Source organism: Montipora capricornis, chromosome 8 (genome assembly GCF_036669925.1).
Source record: "Montipora capricornis isolate CH-2021 chromosome 8, ASM3666992v2, whole genome shotgun sequence".
NCBI lineage: Eukaryota > Metazoa > Cnidaria > Anthozoa > Scleractinia > Acroporidae > Montipora > Montipora capricornis.
Genome location: NC_090890.1, coordinates 28758224 through 28776166, shown reverse-complemented (window position 1 = coordinate 28776166; position 17943 = coordinate 28758224). Strand labels below are relative to the sequence as shown.

Below are 17943 nucleotides of genomic sequence, written 5' to 3'. Positions count from 1 at the left end.
CCAGAGCTGATGGCATATCCACCAGGCTCTTGAAATTAGTAAGCCCTGCTGTCACTCCCTCACTGTATGAGATCTTTAATCAAAGCCCAACTGATGCTATCGGCCCTCAGACATGTAAATGCGCAAGATTAAAAACAACACAGAAGGAGGTCGATGTTATCGAAAGAAACATTTATCGTCCATTATCCATGCTCAGTGTTCCTAGTAAGATTCTGGAACCAGGGCCGTAGCCAGAAAAAAAATATGACTGAGGCAATGTCCGTGGTTAAATTATCTTCGGAAGTATTTTAAGTGTTTACGATGCATCTTACATATTAAACACAACGTTGGAATCACGCTTTATTTTAAATTAACGAAAAAATGACCGAGGCAAGTGCCTCGGTTTGCCTCATACTGGCTACGACCCTGGGAACGATGCGTTGCTGACAGGATAACATTCCATGCAGCTAAGTACCACGACTTACTTAGTCAGCACCAGTCGAGGGGCTCTCAACCGAGCTCCTACTAGCCCACCTGACTGAACAGTGGAGGGTGGCCCTAGACCGCTGTAAGGTTATATGTGTCATCTTCATCGACTTCCGAAAAGCCTTCGATTCAGTAAGCCACGATCTCTTACCAAAGAGGCTGCAAAGTTTCGGAATCATGGGAGATCTTTGGCAATGGTTGTGTGACTACTTGAACAGCAGATGTCAATACCCAGTTGTTGGAGCCGGCAATTCCGGCCTCGCCCACGTTACCAGCGGAATCCCACAGGGATCAGTTTTAGGACCAACGATCTCGCAGATACCATCTCTGCTATTGAAGATGCGGCTATCGAGATGTATGCCGATGATACTACGCTGTGGTGCAAAGCTGACTAATAGAGCTGTGACGCTATCATAGCTGCAGCTAATATAAAGCCCTTTGTTTAATGGCAGACTGGTGCAGGAGACATGCTATGCTCCTCCATCCTAAGAAAAGTAAAGCCATGTTGATTTCGAGAAAGAAGTCTGTCGGCCCTTTCCAAGCATTAACCATCAATGGTACCTCAATCAACTTAGTTAGCTCCACCAGGTCCCTGCACCAGGTGCCTCGGTGTTGTTTTGGATGACCAAATGAGCTGGACCCCTCACCTCAGGGAGTCAACAAAACTGTTCGCCAGCAAGCTCAACTTGCTTAGATCGTTGAACGTCCTTTCAGCCGTATATCTTGAATCTTTCTACTTCATAGTCATTCTTTCCTCTGTCACTTACGGAATTCTTATCTGGGGCAGCTGCTACAATACTTTATTCCAAGATCTAAGACATAAGTGAAGATATAGAGAGAATACACGTTCGAGCAGCTGGGATCATACACAAGCTCCAATGGCATACACCAAGTGTTCAGGTTTTGGAAAAGGCAAAGTGGTACCCGCTACGGTGGAATTATAAATACAAACTCGCGCTAATCGTTATAACCCTAAGTCTGTAACGCTCCTCAGTTTCAACGATGAAATGATATATTAAATGGATCATATATGAACTGTGGATATGAAATCAAGTGAGGCTATGATCCTCGCAGTTATGAACACAATTTTTGCAAAAGAAGCCTGAAATTTTTCATAGTGATCGGAGTGTTTGGAGAAATACCAAAAGAATTACGTGATCGGTTAAAAGACATTGGTGTTGAAATTCGGATTGCAGACTTGAAGCAAACAGTCTTATTGCAAATAATCGGGAAAGGAAGTGTGACGAGAAGACAGAGAGAAGTACGGGCTCTTGTGATGGGAGTTATTGAAAACAGTTTTAACAAACACTAAAACTTAAAACCAGAAAAGATCTACAAGGACATTGTCCGTAAGGTAAAATACATATAAAATCCTGTTAAACTAAAAATCAAACGAGCATCGATCTATTTACAAAACATTTTTTAATCTTTCGCTTTTGACACGCGGGATTAAGAAAGGGCGCACTCTGCTGCGAAGAGAACAACTCTTGAAGGGGAAGGAGAACATAACAATTATTCCATGAGTGCGCGTTGGATATAAAATGGTAAATGGCCAACGAGGTTTGTAGTCTTCCTTTTGCCACGGTTAAATCGTCTTTAATTTCTTACACTTGGAAATTAAAACCAATCAGTTTCCGGCTTGGCAACATGACTTGACTCAACACTTTCCATATTAGGTCATACATACGGTATATGAGCTGATAACAGAGATTGAGTGAACCAGTCAGGAAGCTAGAAATGCAATATCCGAGGTCGAAATTTTAATAAATCTAAATAGAAACGATCTTTCGTGTAGGCTATTATTTTAACTTAGGTATTTAGTTTACGAAGCTATTCCCCAAATCTTTTTATTACACATAACATGAGAATTTTATTCCATAAAGCTCATTTGTACAAATCTATACGCTTTATTTTCACACGTGGAAAAGGCTTATACAGCCAATCAGAATGGCGTACAGCTATTTCACAAGTAGAAGTATAACCAATCAACGATAGCGTAAAGGCGTTTCCATGCCAATCACTCGTGCATCTCGTGCACCTCGTGCAAATCGTACTTTGTTATTGAAATTAAATTTGCATTTGGTTCTATTGTTAGTGAGTTTTTGTTTCTAATTTGCGTTCAGAAAACTATTTTAATGAAAATTCTCGTCTTATGTGTAATAAACAGTTCACGACATAGAAAGTGCTCTGTATGGGGTTTTATTTACTCGTTGTTTGTGTCAAAAACCCTCACTCACTCGTTCCTCGCTCGTTCGGGTTTTTGACACAAACAACTCGTGAATAAAACCCCGTACGCCGCACTTTCTATGACGTAAACTATATATACAATATGAAAGGAGTGACTTAATTGTAGTATCAAATAAGTAATGCAGGTCTTGTTTGCTATAATAATTGGCTCCGCACACTCTAAGGGTGCGTTCGATTGACCGTATTCCGGAATAAGAATGCATGGAATATAAGGTAGAAATCCTTCGTTTTAACGGTGATTCACATACAAATTGTCAAACATCCGCTAAAATGCTATTTTAAACATATTTTTGTTGTCCTTGCTGCTTCGAAACGCGCCAAACATACCGTTTTAATCATCACTCCACGTATTCTTATTCCGGAATAGGGTCAATCGAACGCGCCCTAAGAATATGCAGACGTTTAAAGAGTCCTTTCGACGAGACTATGAAATTATGGGATAATCGAGGAAGGTTACTCCGAGGAGATTCAAATATGAGACCTCCTCTACCTTACCAATTGACTCTGGGGAACACTTGGATGTTCTTCTCTTTATAACAAGGTCATTGGTCTCAGTTTCAACTTCATCAAATTGTTTTCCGTCCACGGCTTAGTATTGTCCACCTCCTCGCGGGCATTAGGGACTTAAAGATCTACGACGGCGACGGTCGACGAAAACGTCACCTTAAAATATAACTTGGCTCTATCATAAATCTTGCGCGATTATTCAGTCGGGGGGGGGGGGAGGGGGGACTCCCATATGGAACAGGCGGGGATGCTCGTCGGAAATTTTAAATTTAACCCCTAAAGGAGACCATCTGGGCGTGGCTCAAGCACATTTTGACCTTGGCGGCTTAAAATAATGGCGCTTTGCCCGGAACACCCTAAGCGAGACCAAAACCAAGAATTTACACCCCTAAGCGACACGACGAGCATCCCCGTCTGTTTCATGTGGGAGGTGGGAGTCCCCCCCGTCCCCGGGTATTCAGTCTCGTTCACGTCCTACAATGTGGGCGAAGTATCCTAAATATAAATTGGAACGAGCGGTTTCTGAGAGGAAACAGAGAATGAAAGATTCTCTGTTGCATGCTTACGTTGTCGTCAAAACCTCAAATTTGGTGATTTCACGTCGCGAACATACTTGCTAAAATCTGTGCTGGACGTGCAGCAAGATTATTTATGCTCTTTTAACCAATGATATTATTGCTTTATGGCGTTGTCGTTTTCGTAACCGTCGTCGTTTATTTGACTCCCAAATATCCAGGCCGTGCTATCAGCACCCACGGGTACATTACAAGACTAGTAAGGTTGTCTACATACTTAATGATCAAGATGTCCCGAGAAGTGGGTCCGATGATATTGACCGTGATAGTGAAAAGTTCGTTACTGTCATTGGTCATAACACTCCAAAAGAACTGTTGGAAATCTGTCAAAAACCACAGATTTCACAATACAAGGTCGCAGCGTATTTGGGTGAAGATTCTGGTAGCGGTGATGGCCTTCTTAGGCTGAAATGTATTCCGTATTCTGGAATAATTCCTGACCCAAAAATTATGAAGGAAGTTTACAGTCTTCAGTTTCGATAACATCAGCCATGCGAAACTTCACATACATCCGATTACACCGTTTGCCACTGAAACATCAAAAAACAACCAAACTTTCCAGCGGTAAAACGTAATTTTTACCACAATTGCTTGTAATCTCGCAATCTGATTCGCTAATTTGCTGTTGTCGATAATAGTCTAGTCTATACAACGCTGCTCGCGTCAATTTGTCACGCAATGTAATAGCCAATCAAGAACGCTCATTTTGGGAAGTAAACCAACCATATTGCGAGAAAGTTATAGACAACGCTTTGCTCTTTCTTTGTGTCATGATTTTGGTCACGCTCTGAAATAAACACTTTCTTTGCCCTTGAATATTGTGGTAAAAAACAAATCGAAATTTGTTCAGCGTTGTCTGTACTCTTATCGACAACGATATTCGTCATCACAGTGGTCAAAATGATGACGAATATCGTTGTCGATAAGAGTACAGACAACGCTGAACCACTTTCGATTTGTTAAATATAAAATAAAGAAAGCAAAGTTTTTCTTGTGTGCAAATGAGAAGTGGAAACATAACATTTTAAGATCTACCGATCACAACGATTAAAACATCTCTCCATATGCATAGTTATAATCCTGATCGTATCCACTTTCGTCGCCAATTTTCAGCGACGTAAATCGTAGAAACACTGTAACTTACCAAATTAAATCAACTTAGTGTATGCTGTTACGCTAGTAGTCCCGCGCGGTTACTAAATAGGTCATGGCAACCAAGTTAATGAAACTGATGCCCATCTACAACAAATCACGAATAATTAACTATACAGCTCTGCCAATCTGCCGACACAGAGTTAACGTCCATTTGTATTTGTCCAGAAAATACAGAAACCCTTGCGGTCCAGTGCGCAGCCCTCGTTTCAGCTCACTCATGAAGTAACCTAAGGAAAAACACACAAATCAATCAACCCTTTCTTCTTTTTAATTATTTACCTCGAGTGCAAATAGAAACCTTAAGCTCAAATAATGTTAAAATTTTTGCCCATTCCAGAATTTTTTTGTCAGAAAACGCAATAGAGAAAAATGGAACTAAAATTTGCATTTTGCCAAATATCAACTTTCACAGCATGCCGCGAAGCTTAATATAGATTTTTTAAAAATTAACATGGGGCATAAGGATACGTTCCCTCCTCTCATCCTCTCTTGATCCATTATCATCACCATTTTCATCATCAAAAGATGGAAAGCTAACGGGTAAGGAGAAACCTGTCTAGAAAATATAATATTTCTCGGGAGTCAAGTGAACCTTGTGACACGCCCCTTCGCTGCTCGTACATGCACTTGTAACCCGCAGTTACGGTTCCCACACTACAAACATTTGCCGGCCGTAGTCTTCGACGATTGGGAGCATCATCTCTGAAATACTAACCGTTGGCGGTCAAATATCATGTGCCGTGGCTCCTCGCCAAACTAGGTGCTTTCCATATTTCAATGTAACAACCCCAACATCTGTTATTACTATATCTGTAATTACAGCTGTGCCATCGTAATGAAGCCTTACAAGGACGAAACAGCTGTCTATGGCTGTCACTGCCCCGGGGTGATATCACTGTACGCATGCGTAAAGTACTAGCCTGACTACCGGGTTGGTAAATGGTATTTATGTTTTCCCCTCGGTTTTCATTGTCATTAAACAGATTTTCTCAAAAGAGATACGCCCATCAATAAGCATCATACCTCTAGTCAGGACGGACAATATTCGAAAAAACATTTAGCCGCTCTTGTCCAGAGCCCCAAGTCAATCATGAATAAGCCAACCCATCATGTGAACCCATATCACAGTCTTTGGGAATCAAAAACACACTTCCAAGCAATCACAATTGATAATGGTTTATACTCTATATGAGGGCAAGCTTGAAGGTTTCACAGAATGTCTTGTGATACCAGTGGGTAGTGTGTACGTTTTCTGAACAGTCTCCGCTCATGGTGCCATTGGCCATGCATGACGGTGGGCACAGCATTTGAAAAACTACATCCATATTGAAAAATATTGGCTTTTAAACAATACATTCCAAACTTACCTTTTTGTCTCCCTGCTGAGTGTCTTCTCTTCCGGTTGCTTTACCTTGATAATTTTTAAGTCGATGTGGCGTGAAGACATGGCAATGAGACCCATTCTAGGACAAGTTGCTAAAGGACTATTGCATAAAACGCTCCCTTCAACATCCATTACAGTGAGTAGATCTCCAGACCTTACGTTAAAAAGCTCCAGGCGGCCACCAATTGGGTCAATGGATTTCAGAAAAATACACTCCTCGTCACCGATGAATTTACAACAGCGAATGTCGAAATCCTTATATTCGAGAAGCACCTTACCAGCATCAAGAACGTACACGAGTCCGTCTTGTAGCGAAGAAACAGCAACAAATTTTCCCTTGGGGGAAAATAACCCCGTCAGAGATGAATAACGGGCACCCTGGAGTGCACGCCACAGTAGTTCAGTTGTACCCAATTCCCTCATTTCAATGAACTCTGGCTGGGATTTAGGCCAGGCAAACAGCTGGAGGTCCCCATTGCAAGCAATTAACTCCCCATGAGGCAGTTTAAATGTTTTCACAGTATCTCCACTAACAGTATCGAAAATGATCCCGTCTCGCGTTTCATATGTTATGCATGCCACCTGATCATCTGAAATAGGAAAGACAGCATCCGCGCCAAACCTCCAGCTTCGCATGCAGACTGACAAATCAGAGTTCCAAAGTTCAAGTGTGTTCTTAGTTGCAAACAAAACACCTTCTTTTAATGGTACCAAATCAAAGAAGTTAATCTCAAACTGTTTCTGTCCCTTAAATCTCCGATTATAAACGTCCAAAGCGATAATTCTTGGTCCAGGCGATCCAACGTAAACTCTCGCATACACACTCTCACCGGTTAACGAGAATTGGAGGCACGTGACATCTTCGAATTCTGTGTTTTTCGTTGGTGCATGCCGATAAACTAGTTCAATGTAATCTTTACGTGTGTGGTTCCTTAACAGAGATTCGCTGTCAAGCACCACATCATAATAACTGAGCCAACCCTCAAACAGAGGATCTCCTAACAAAAAGCCACCGATTCTACACGATTCTAACTTAAAGGAATTTCTCGAAGCAGCTAGAAGGTGAATCGAATACGTAAGCCCCTCAGTTATACCTAAAGGAAACATTCCCCTGTCGTTTAACCACTTTGAACAAAAAAGAAATCGACTGTCTGGTGAGAGCCTAATCATTCCAAAACGCCATGAAGGTACCTCTGATAGAGTTGAAAAACCATTTTCCCGGTCAACTAAACAAATAGAGCCCGGTGAATGGGAAATTGCCACGAGCTTTCCATCTTGAGACACTGCAAAAGATAAAATGTCTTTTTCCCTGTAGACACGATCGATCTCCCTGCCATCGTTCAGATTCCACATCGTAAGACATTTTGCATCGTCGGGACAATCAGTTAACATCTCGTCGCCGCAAATAGAACAGACAGAAAAACTGCACTTACTGGTTGGAAAAAGCGGCTTCGAGTCTCCATTAAAGGAGTAAACAGTGTCTAGCACTCCTGGCAAAATGAGATCCTTGATAGGATGAAATACAACAGAACGATAAAAACCAACAACCAATTCATGCGAAGTTACAATGATTCTAAATGGACCATCGCAACCATACTGTTTTGGTTTGACATAGCGTTTCCATTTGAGATTACCTGAAGCAAGTGACCAAAACTGAATGCTTCCATCGCGACATTCACACACCATGTACTCTAAGCTAGGGGACACATCCAAACAAGCCACTTGTGATTCACAACTAAACCGAGCTTGAATACCTCTTTGGGTGTGATTTTTGTTTAACAACTCCATGTGAGGTTTATCGGAATACTTGGTCTCCAGAAGCTTGCGGGAGTCAGAAGATAACTTACTACTTCCCTCATTCAACAAACACTGAAAAAGAGTATAGGGATATTCCTTTAAGGTTATGCGGTGCTTCTTTAAAAGAAACAATAAAGAAGAAAGGGTCTCACAACACTCGGCAGATATCGTCTTCAAAGCACCCTGCTTCATTACACCAACGATATCTTCCGTGGCTCCTGGCTGGTTCACACAAAGCTTTGCGTACAAAAGCTCTAGGTCTGACACATATTTTCCAACCCCTTGTTCAAGGCTACACGATTTCATGTCCTGGTCTAACTGTAACATGTGCTGAACACCATGTTCCAAGGCATACCTTGAAGTGTCAGTGACGGATTGTGAGTTACCAATACCTTCGCTTTTTAACTCGTCAAACTCGTTAGAACAAAGAGTAGAAAGGGTCTTATGGCCTTCCATTTCTTCCACACTGAAACCGTGCTGCTTGTAGCGCGATTTGTCTGTCAACCAGTCCTTGACTGATTTATGAAAGAAATGAATGCGGTCTTCGTGAATAGGAAGAAGTGATGACACAATGGCAATGGCTTTGCTGGCCTTCCGCAAAACAATCGAGGACGACAAGTTCGTGCACAACAATTTAGGAACAAAACCCAATGGCAGTGGTTCCCTGGCAGCGGCAATTGCACTCAGGAAACATAGAAATTGCTCCTCAGTTATGTTTAGTTCCCTACACAAGTCTTGCTCGAGCCGTTGGAAATACGACTGGTAAAATAAACACACGCGATGCCCGCCGGAAGGGTCTTGTCCAGTTGTTCCAAGGTGAGAAGAGTTGAACACTTGCCCTTAATAAAATCTACCAAAAACTTGGCACTCAGAAAGACTCCCTCTGACTTTTGGACAAGATCGTCTAAGACCAGCTCGTGCATTTCAACTTCTAATAAATCGCTCAGACTTTGTTCAAAGTAAAAACGAATGACCTTCAAGTTGTCTTCATCTTTTGGCTCTAGTAGCAGTGGTTGCAAATCTTTCAGGCTGTCCCAAATGTTAACTTCAGGACGCGTCGTTACCAGAAATCGAAGCCAAAGTGGTAAATTCTGAAACAAGTTGGCAATCACGTCAAGAAGATCATTTCGTCCTTGGTATTCACTTTCATCTAAAGCATCAATTACCATAAGATATTTACAACCTGGATCTGCTACCCCGTTAAGAGGTTCTAAAAAAAGCAAATCAAACAGATCTTTGACTTCCATGTCGTTGATCTCAACACCCAGATTTCCGGAGAGCTGTTCCACAAGGGCTTTCTTGTACTCTGGAAGACAGCATGACAGGTGACAGGCTAAAGACTGCATCATCACCTTGGGATTCCTGTGGCGTGCTCTGTCATGGTGACAAAAATGGCTTCCCGCTAATCTGCCAGATTCTTGCATTCTTCGACACATCTCAGCAGCGATGACAGACTTCCCCATCCCTGCATTTCCGCTTAGCACCAAGACACGATTTGGAGAGCTTGCATCATCCAACCAGGTGCTGATTTTAGCAAAGAAAGACTCACGGGTTCCTTCTAAGTATCTCTTCGTATAATCTCTCACATCACGTTGGGTGTCAACCCTTGCAAGTTTCTTTAGGATTTTATCCTCCTGATCGGTGTTGTGTTGCGTCTCCCGGATTTTAGTGACAATTTGATGTATGTCTTGAATCCTAGAATTGCTTTCCTTGACAACTTGTTGTGTTCTGTCAACAGTGTCTTGGGTTGTTGACTGCTGGATTCGTAAGTCTTTAAGGATGGATTTGTTTTCCTCGACACTCTCTTGGACTGTGTTCTGAGGCTGACGCACCTCATTAAGTTGAGTCTTGAGATCCGCTTCACTCTCTGCCCAGTCTCGTAATGCGTTAAGATAATCCTCCTCTCCACATCGCTCTGCCTTCAATCGATCAATCTCTGCCTGACTTAACCCAAGACACACTAGAACGGCACTGATTTCCTGCCACAGTGCATTGAACATCAATTCATCGATACCAGTGGTTGTGATGTGCCCATACAAATGATTACGGAAAAACTTAATTCGAGCAAGGTTTGCCTCACGAGAAGTGTCACTTGGGGGCGGCTTGCAATGCCATCCAGTGTGGGGAGGGGTAAGTCCACAAATTTTGGTCAGAAGGAGGAACAACAGAGTGATATCAAACGTGTTGGAGTCGGGGGCAGCTCCACCAACAGGAAAGAGCTCGTACCACTGGTGACCATTGAGAATTCTCCTACGAAAAAGCTTGTCAAGGGTGGAATAACAGGCATTAAGATGAGCTGCCAAGTTTGCAGGAGGGTGATGAGTGTCAAAAACACTTCTCAGTACAGTTGTTCCACCATCAACAAGTAGTCGACTTAGCTTGGACCCATTTGTCTTCTCCTTAGAGCTGGCCAGGGGTCCAGGTGTGGCCATTGTAATGAAAACTACTGGTTTTTCACATCATATCTGCATAGAAAAAGAAAAAAACAGATGGTAATTGATTGACTTAGTGGGTTCCATTGAGTCTTCCTAAGCGACTGATTAAATTACTGATTAAGTAACCGATTAAGAATTACCACCATTGATTATCTTTACAAAATGTAACTTCAAAGCATATGATTCACTGAAGGAAGGAAAACTAAGAAATCGAGGATCAAACAGAATTACAACTAATAGGAAGAACAGCCTCTCTCTACAAGTGACTGCAGATGTACAAATATGTATTCTGAAATTTCTGCTGGAAACTAATTTTTGTGACTCTGACAGTTCAAACAGCAGAGAAGCAGCACATTATATTTTCAACTTTTATTGTATGTTATATCGTTGAGTCGATGTTCACTTTACTTACACATTATTTTTGAGACAACATCACTGTTAAACCTTACCACACAAATAATTTCTGTAGTGTTTTATTTCACAGGTTTTTTATTCTGCAGGAACTATTTTTTGCAGATTGGAATCAATCTGCAAAAATTAGAACTAAAAAAATCGTCACGCTACATTATAAACAAATAAAAAACTCTGGCTTTTTGTTTCAAAGTTTACCAAGACAAAGCTGAAATAGAAATCAGGAACAAAGTTGCTGACTTACCATTATTACTTAAATAATATGTTATACTTCGTAAACTACTTCAAAAGAATATTTAAACAAAAATTACAAGAACCATTTATACAAGTAAAATAAATAAATAGCTCCAGAACTTACTGACCGCACTCATCCGGCAATTTGAATACTATTATTAATGGCAATAAATAAATAAATAAATAAATATTATTGTGGAAGGTAATAAGTAACATTATTTCAATATAGTTTCTAAGAACATACATGTATCTATACGGTGTTCCACAACAACCACACACACAGATGGTTATCTTGGCCTCTCTTCTCAAACACTTGTATTATATTCAAAGCACTTCAATGCACCCCTCTATACAATGTGAATCCCTTCCCCATGTGAGGGTGAGACTTAGATTTTAGTCTAGCTAACACCAGATGTGTCATACTCACAAATTGGGGGCACTTTAAGATGGTGTTAATGGGTTATAAAACATCATGGTCCACCCCCTTAACCCTTCCCCACCTGAGAGTAAGACTTATAAATTTAACACTGCCAATGCCAGATGAGTCATACTCACCAACTGGGAGCACTTTAGGATAGTGTCAATGGGTTAAAAACATCTTAGTCCACTCCATTAACCCTTCCCCACCTGAGAGTAAGACTTATAAATTTAACACTGCCAATGCCAGATGAGTCATACTCACCAATTGGGGGCACTTTAGGATAGTGTCAATGGGTTAACAACATCTTAGTCCACCCCATTAACCCTTCCCCACCTGAGAGTAAGACTTATAAATTTAACACTGCCAATGCCCAATGAGTCATACTCACCAACTGGGGGCACTTTAGGATAGTGTTAATGGGTTAACAACATCTTAGTCCACCCCCTTAACCCTTCCCCACCTGAGAGTAAGACTTATAAATTTAACACTGCTCAATGCCAGATGAGTCATACTCACCAATTGGGGGCACTTTAGGATAGTGTCAATGGGTTAACAACATCTTAGTCCACCCCCTTAACCCTTCCCCACCTGAGAGTAAGACTTATAAATTTAACACTGCCAATGCCCAATGAGTCATACTCACCAACTGGGGGCACTTTAGGATAGTGTCAATGGGTTAAAAACATCTTAGTCCACCCCATTAACCCTTCCCCACCTGAGAGTAAGACTTATAAATTTAACACTGCTCAATGCCAGATGAGTCATACTCACCAATTGGGGGCACTTTAGGATAGTGTTAATGGGTTAACAACATCTTAGTCCACCCCATTAACCCTTCCCCACCTGAGAGTAAGACTTATAAATTTAACACTGCCAATGCCCAATGAGTCATACTCACCAACTGGGGGCACTTTAGGATAGTGTCAATGGGTTAAAAACATCTTAGTCCACCCCATTAACCCTTCCCCACCTGACAGTAAGACTTATAAATTTAACACTGCCAATGCCAGATGAGTTATACTCACCAACTGAAGGCAGTTTAGGACGGTGTGAATGGGTTAACAACATCTTGGTGCAAACCCTTAACCCTTCCCCACCTGAGAGTATGACTTCTAAATTTTACATCAATAATTATTGGCTGTTATGCCAGGTGATTTTACTTGCCAGTTGGGGGCGCTTTAGACACTCAAGTCATCAAATTTCACGGATTTACATGTATACAAAAAAGAACTTTGGATCCCCTTCCATGGAGAACCCCTGAGGACCCTGTCCACTGACCCCTTCATGGACCTGGTCCATGGGTTACCCCTATGGACCCCCCTCATTTTCAGGTAAATTGTATTGTTTATAAAACGAATATTTGTTACGAGCAGAAAAATAAGCCCCTCCCCCTTTTCAGAGAAAGAAAGTTATTAGGCCCCGCGTCCTCCCATCCCACCTTATCCTCATAACCAAATAAATAAATGATAGACTGGATTAATTAATCAAGACAATAACACTTCATGTGGACAGATCCGATATGGTTCATTCATGGTTTGGAGTTGGTCAAAATGTTGCAAATACCTTTTATCACTCACATCTCCACATTAGACTGTCATTACTCTGGTACAAAACACGAAGAAGGAAACGTAACTTTAGTCTGTTTCTTTACTTTTTTGTTAGGTCCAGTAATGAGTTTTGCTAAATTAACTAAGCTCCCCCACCCCCCCCCCCCTTCAAACGTGCTGAAAGAAATATACCCTTAGGGGGCTAAATAGAAGATATACCGCAAGCTCCCGAGGCACATCAAGCAGATTTTAAAATGTTCTCTCGTGAGTACTGACAATAATAATATATATTTGTTTTTCTGTGAGTGAATTAATACAGCAAATGTAAAACATTGACTAATCAGATTACCCAATGTTTTCATCCATAATTCCTTTCGAACTCTTGACTTGAGCTCAAAATTCAAAAGGGCATCTAAAAGGTCTGCAACTGATGAGGTCGAATTAAGCAAGTTGATGCTTGAATAAACGAGGAAGGTGCTTGAATGTTACCAATACAATACTTGTAATAGAATTGTATAGAGACAACCCAGAGTTACTGGGTAAAAATCATATAAGACTATGGAAAGATGTAACAAAGGCAGTTTTCACACCAATACTGATTAAATCACCTAAAAATTCCATCCAGCATATCAAAAGCAGGTGGCATGCATGTCTTTTTCTTTTTTCTTTTAAATTAGACTTCAAGTGTGTCGCCATGTTTGACTTGAAACTAAATTCCAAACCCTTCTCTGTTGAAAATCAGCTGTCCCAAAGCAATATTTTTTTCGATTGCTCCCTCATGGGTACTACAATACGGAGCAAGCTCCCACAGATGCACCCTGATATTAGGCTCAGTCTCCAGCCATGGGTGTGCCCACTTGTGTGTATCGGCGCTGGTGTTCGATAAATATAATTTAAATGTGTTGAATTTACATGTAGATCCGATCTGTTAAGGAGGTCTCTCGTGGAATGACTGTTTTTTAGTTGAATGTAGCTTTCCTTTCCTTAATTAGTTTGCTCACTTCTTCTACTTTGAAAAAGACCTGAACCTGTTAAGTTCCTTGTTCTCTTCTCACTTTGTCTTGAAGCATTCCATTACAAGTGGCAGTGTAAACATGATGAGTGAAAACACTTTTCTTCACGACACCATCCTTTTGTCCCATAGTGGCGTACTCAATCCTCAGTCTGTATTGTGTGGTTCCAGAAAATATCCATAGCCCCACCACGAAGACATTTTGATTTGCACCCCCCTCCCCCCAGGATTTTCCGTTCCAGGGGGGTCTTTGATGACCCCCCCTCCCCTCAGGAATTTCCAGAATTTTTTTACTTATAAAAAAGAAAGTGAATTAGTTTCGTAACTGCGGTAGAAGTTTATTACAACAAAGTAAATATTAAGGTTAACTTTTAGAAAAATATAACGCTTTGTTAAGCTCATTATCCAGCTAAACTTTTAGCTTCTTCGCCATCAACTTTGCAAAGCTTAAACATTTGGGTTGCACGACGTCGACTGTTTCACATTTTTGTGCAAACTTTGATGAGAACATTTCAATCGCTTGGACAACTTCGCAAACGATAGTAAATAAAACAGAAACTTACAAGGTTCCTTTGTCTACACATTTTGTCAGTTTCTTCAGGTTGATTCTTATTTAGCGACCACACATGTTGACGCGGTAGGTTTCATGAATGTCGTCACAAAGGCGATTGTTTTACGAAGAAAATTATTGATGCCAAAATAATCCATCATAATTATTTGTAAACTTAGATATGGCGATTTAAGTGCAGTCTTCAAATTTACTGACTCTCCAGCCGTCATTCTCGCCGGTAAATGACACACAGCCTCACTGTTGCTTGCCTTTGAGCCATGGATGGAATCAAGAGGGCAACTGTTATTGTTTTTGGTGCAATTTACTTCCTCCAATGAGTAGTGAAACTCCTGTTTTAGAATTTCCAGTTTGACATAACGAACTGAATCTCAACAATCATTTCCCGAGGCTGCAATTGCGTTTACTCAAAGAAGAGAAAACTTGACTCCCGGTTCCTGTCCGTGGTCTAAATTCCACCCACAAAAAAGAAAATGTCGTTGCACGCAAGCGTTGAAATGGTGGGAACTTGCGTCTTATCGCATTTTCAATGAGTTACTACCCCCAGTAAAACATGAATCCTATCAAAAATGTGTTTACTGCATGTGAAAGTAGCAAAAAGCGATACTCAAGTGAACGGAAGTGTTGGTTGGACAAAAAAGAGACAAACGGAAGTGTTGGGTGGACGAAAAAGAGACAAAGCTGGAAGTCTGGGGACGAGACTCCAGTTGAGACCACCATTTTAAATGTTTTGAATCTGTCCCAAATGAAAGACACATTGTTCTTAGCTTCGGGAGATTGTAGCGCTTGCTAACTCAAAGAAAAAAAACGGAAACATTGAAGCTAATAGTATTAACTTTATCTCAAAACTGACTTTTGTTTCAAAACATCGTCCGATAGTGTGTTTTTGTGCTTCAGATCGATCGTATGTTGCTTTCAATGTTTTGTATGTGGTTCGTGACCCTTTGGAAAAGTAGTTTCCCACGAAACCCCCCTACCCCTTGGAAATTACTGCCCTTTAACCCCCCATCTCCCTCGGAATTTCCAATGATCTTCCGTGGTGGGGGTATGGATATTTTCTGGAACCACACATTATTATATCCTGTTCCCTGTTATATTTTTTGGTTGAGCATACTGAAGTACTTCTGGGAGCTTAAGTGTTATGGTCCGAGTTGTTTGAAACATGGTTAGCACTAACTTAAGTTAAACACCATGACAACCTGTAAGTTTTCATAGAACTCAACTAAGAGTTAGCGCTTATAACCATACTAGATGAGAATCTCAGCTGTAGGGAAGCAGTATCATCTACAATTTCGACAAATGCTAACCACTCTTCCAGGACATAATTTTCTGTTGAGTGCAGCTCGCCTAACTACTGGTAGAGAAAGCATTGTCCCGAGCATTCCTGCATGTGTATCTTTAACCCTTTCACTCCTGTGGGGTTCCCCATCAACGAGTAAAATCGTCTGGCATTAGACAGACTAAAATCTACAAGTGTCACTCTTGGGAGTGAAAGGGTTAATGGGGACATAGTTTTTGAGTGAATCTAGCTGTTGTTAACCCTTTCACTCCTGTGGGGTTCCCCATTGACAAGTAAAATCGTCTGGTGTTAGACAGAGTAAAATCTATCAGGGTCACTCGTCTTGGGAGTGAAAGGGTTAAGAGAATGCAAGATAATATTAATTTAAGGAAAATAAAGATCATTTGATTTGATTTTCCATAATCCTGTAATTTTAAATCTTGACTACATTAAGACTGAATTTATTTACTACCAGCCAAGTACTTCAATTAGCCAATATCAAAAATACCATGATGATAATAAACAATTATTGGATGAGGTTGAGCATGATATCATGAATTATCAACACGGAGGTCTGTGTTATCTGCCGGCAGACGTTATCTGCCAGGCAGACGTTGAACTTGACATGATAAATGCAATATCTGCAGCAGATATTGCATTTATCAAGTCAAGTTCACAAGCTATTGTGAATTGATTGAATGCTCTCCACCAATCAGATTTTTCATAGTGAGTCTGATGTGTATAATAATACTGTTTGTCTGTCCCTCCAAAATTTTACATAAGCATTATTCTTATTTTCTCTTGGGACTTACAATGGTCCCAAGAGAAACTGGAAACAATGCTTATGCAAAATTTTGGAGGGACAAACAAAGAGTAATATAGTATTTTTGATACTGGCTAATAAGATCATGAATCATCTAATTTTATAACACAACTACGGTACATGTACAATCGTCAGTGTCTGGAGGATTTAAACTTGTTCACGTCCACAAATTCTCACTTCATAAACAGAGGAGACTTCACAAGATGAAAGAAGAAAAAAAAATTCGTTTCAGTGTATTCAAGGTAACGATGGGACGCAAATACAAGTCTCTTTACTGTGAGAACTAGATTTAACCCTTTCAGCCCCGAGAGTGCCAAATGGCACTTATAGATTTTACTCTGTCTAACGCCAGACGATTTTACTCGTCAATGGGGAACCCCTCGGGGCTTAAAGGGTTAATTAAATCGTCGCACAGACTGGATTGCTCAATTTAAAGCTTACCTGTTAAAGTAGTCGAATCATCACACCATTGCGCAGTTTCATGAGATATACAACTAACATCGAACACGTAAACTGTCGCTAAATAAGCAGAGCCAGAACCAGCTTAGTTAACTTTTGATGAGCAAATCAGTCACCTGCAAACCTTGAGGCCACGTTAACGCTCTGTCTCCTCCTTTTCAGGGCCATAAACAACAAGGAGCGAAGGATCTTGGGCAGACTTACGGCTTCTGTTCACAGGTCACCCATACCAAACCAATACCTGGGAGCCCGCAACCGGACCGGACGTGTTTTCCCTTTTAATGTGCCTTCGCACCAACCACATTTATATTTCTAAGTATCTTTTCTCCATTAGAGACGATTAGTTTGAAATCTGAGAGACACTACTTCCCTGGCATGCGAAAGTTTCACTTCCGGTTGCCCTTCGCGTCTCAAAAAACGTGATATGAAGCTCCCTACCATCTTTTTGTCCAGCGGGCGTCAGGGTGAGTGATTTGTTCGTCACAAAAACTCAAAAACCTCACGGTTCTTTTAGGCTTTAGGCATTTTCTTCATCAATTGTTATATATTTTTAAAAAATGGCAAAAGAATAACCATAAATTTAATTGCAAAAAAATATATATATGGGTCCATTTATGGAATGCT

The 17943-nt window shown here is 40.8% G+C and overlaps 2 protein-coding genes across 2 annotated transcripts in view; both read right to left on the bottom strand.

The window, feature by feature from the left end:
* The window catches only part of LOC138059116 (uncharacterized), a 100398-nt gene extending 91559 nt beyond the window's left edge, over positions 1 to 8839 (bottom strand). Inside the window, exon 1 of the mRNA XM_068904648.1 lies at positions 6317 to 8839. Within this exon, the coding sequence (XP_068760749.1) occupies positions 6317 to 8586 (2270 nt within the window). The 5' untranslated portion in view covers positions 8587 to 8839. The remainder of the gene's footprint in view (positions 1 to 6316) is intronic.
* On the bottom strand, positions 8839 to 17549 carry LOC138059119 (uncharacterized). Its single transcript, XM_068904650.1, has 2 exons — positions 17302 to 17549; positions 8839 to 10595 (listed from the first exon to the last, which is right to left on the bottom strand). The coding sequence occupies exon 2, from the start codon at positions 10560 to 10562 to the stop codon at positions 8847 to 8849; it is 1716 nt and encodes a 571-aa protein (XP_068760751.1). The 5' UTR covers positions 10563 to 10595; positions 17302 to 17549; the 3' UTR covers positions 8839 to 8846.
* Between the last annotated feature and the right edge of the window lie 394 nt (positions 17550 to 17943).

Excerpts from the sequence above, each read along its gene's own strand:
- LOC138059119 (XM_068904650.1), bottom strand. The coding sequence starts at position 10,562 with ATGGCCACACCTGGACCCCTGGCCAGCTCTAAGGAGAAGACAAATGGG.